This window comes from Phalaenopsis equestris, unplaced genomic scaffold, assembly GCF_001263595.1.
Source record: "Phalaenopsis equestris unplaced genomic scaffold, ASM126359v1 Scaffold194543, whole genome shotgun sequence".
NCBI lineage: Eukaryota > Viridiplantae > Streptophyta > Magnoliopsida > Asparagales > Orchidaceae > Phalaenopsis > Phalaenopsis equestris.
This window is the reverse complement of record NW_018214492.1, coordinates 1-1,165: the sequence shown is the minus strand read 5'-3', so window position 1 is coordinate 1,165 and position 1,165 is coordinate 1. Positions and strand designations below refer to the sequence as shown.

General features: G+C 33.8%; 1 protein-coding gene across 1 annotated transcript; it reads left to right on the top strand.

Moving 5' to 3' along the window:
* Nucleotides 1-151: 151 nt before the first annotated feature.
* On the top strand, nucleotides 152-1,134 carry LOC110034910 (mitogen-activated protein kinase homolog MMK2). Its single transcript, XM_020739148.1, has 2 exons — nucleotides 152-283; nucleotides 796-1,134. Exons 1-2 carry the CDS (start codon nucleotides 221-223, stop codon nucleotides 1,132-1,134), a joined length of 402 nt encoding a protein of 133 aa, XP_020594807.1. The 5' UTR covers nucleotides 152-220.
* The last annotated feature ends 31 nt before the right edge of the window (nucleotides 1,135-1,165 follow it).

The following is a 1,165-nucleotide window of genomic DNA, read 5'->3' as shown; positions in this document are numbered from 1 at the left end:
TCAATAATAATAAAGAATATGTATTCTTGCTTGATAAAGTTAAATGAGCTCGACAATTATGAAAAATCTAGTTTGTTTAACTATTGCAACTTGCTGTTTCTCTTAGTTGCAGTACTCAAACAATTCAGTTATTTTACCTCTGTAGATTATTGCCATCAAGGACATCATCCGCCCTCCCCTAAGGGAAAACTTCAATGATGTATATATTGTTTATGAACTGATGGATACCGACCTTCAGCAGATAATTCGTTCTAATCAGCAATTGACAGATGATCATTGCCAGGTTCCCTGCTTCTCTTTTTCTAGCTATTTTTGGTCATTAAAATATGATTTTGACTTGTATTTATGATTTTTTTTTTTGACTTGGGACAACATTAAGTACTTTCATATTTCATACATCTATCTATCTTGTAGATTCTGCCTTGTAGAAACTCTAAAATTTTCCTTAGTGTAATGCCTGGATGAATTTACTTCTAATTGTGAATTAGTTAGATGCATTTAGTTCAATTATTATTTTTTGCTTAATTACAATCATCTCATAACATAATATGGAGATTTTCAAAATTATAAGCTTGGTTCATAGCTGAACAAACTTCAGTACTCTTTGTGTAACTAATTCTGTTGCTTCCGAATTTCTAAAGATGTCAGAATTTTTCTTGCATTGTTAGTATACACACTAAATGTAAATGGCAAAATCTGATCAGTTTGGCCTTATCTGTTTTACCATTGCTTGCAGTGTGACAAAAGAGTTTCTTAATGAATATAAATCTTCTGAGACAGCTTTTTGGCTTGCAGTATTTTCTTTATCAGATTTTACGAGGATTAAAATATGTTCATTCTGCACATGTTTTACACCGTGACCTCAAGCCAAGCAATTTGCTCCTAAATGCGAACTGTGATCTTAAGATAGGAGATTTTGGCCTTGCCAGGACGACATCAGAAACCGATTTCATGACGGAGTATGTTGTTACTCGTTGGTATCGAGCACCTGAACTTCTACTAAATTGTTCAGAGTATACTGCTGCTATTGATATTTGGTCAGTGGGGTGCATACTTGGTGAGATTGTAACTCGAGAACCTCTATTTCCAGGCAGAGACTATGTTCATCAATTAAGGTTGATCACAGAGGTATGATTTTGGTAATTGCTTTCAGCCATGATGTTTA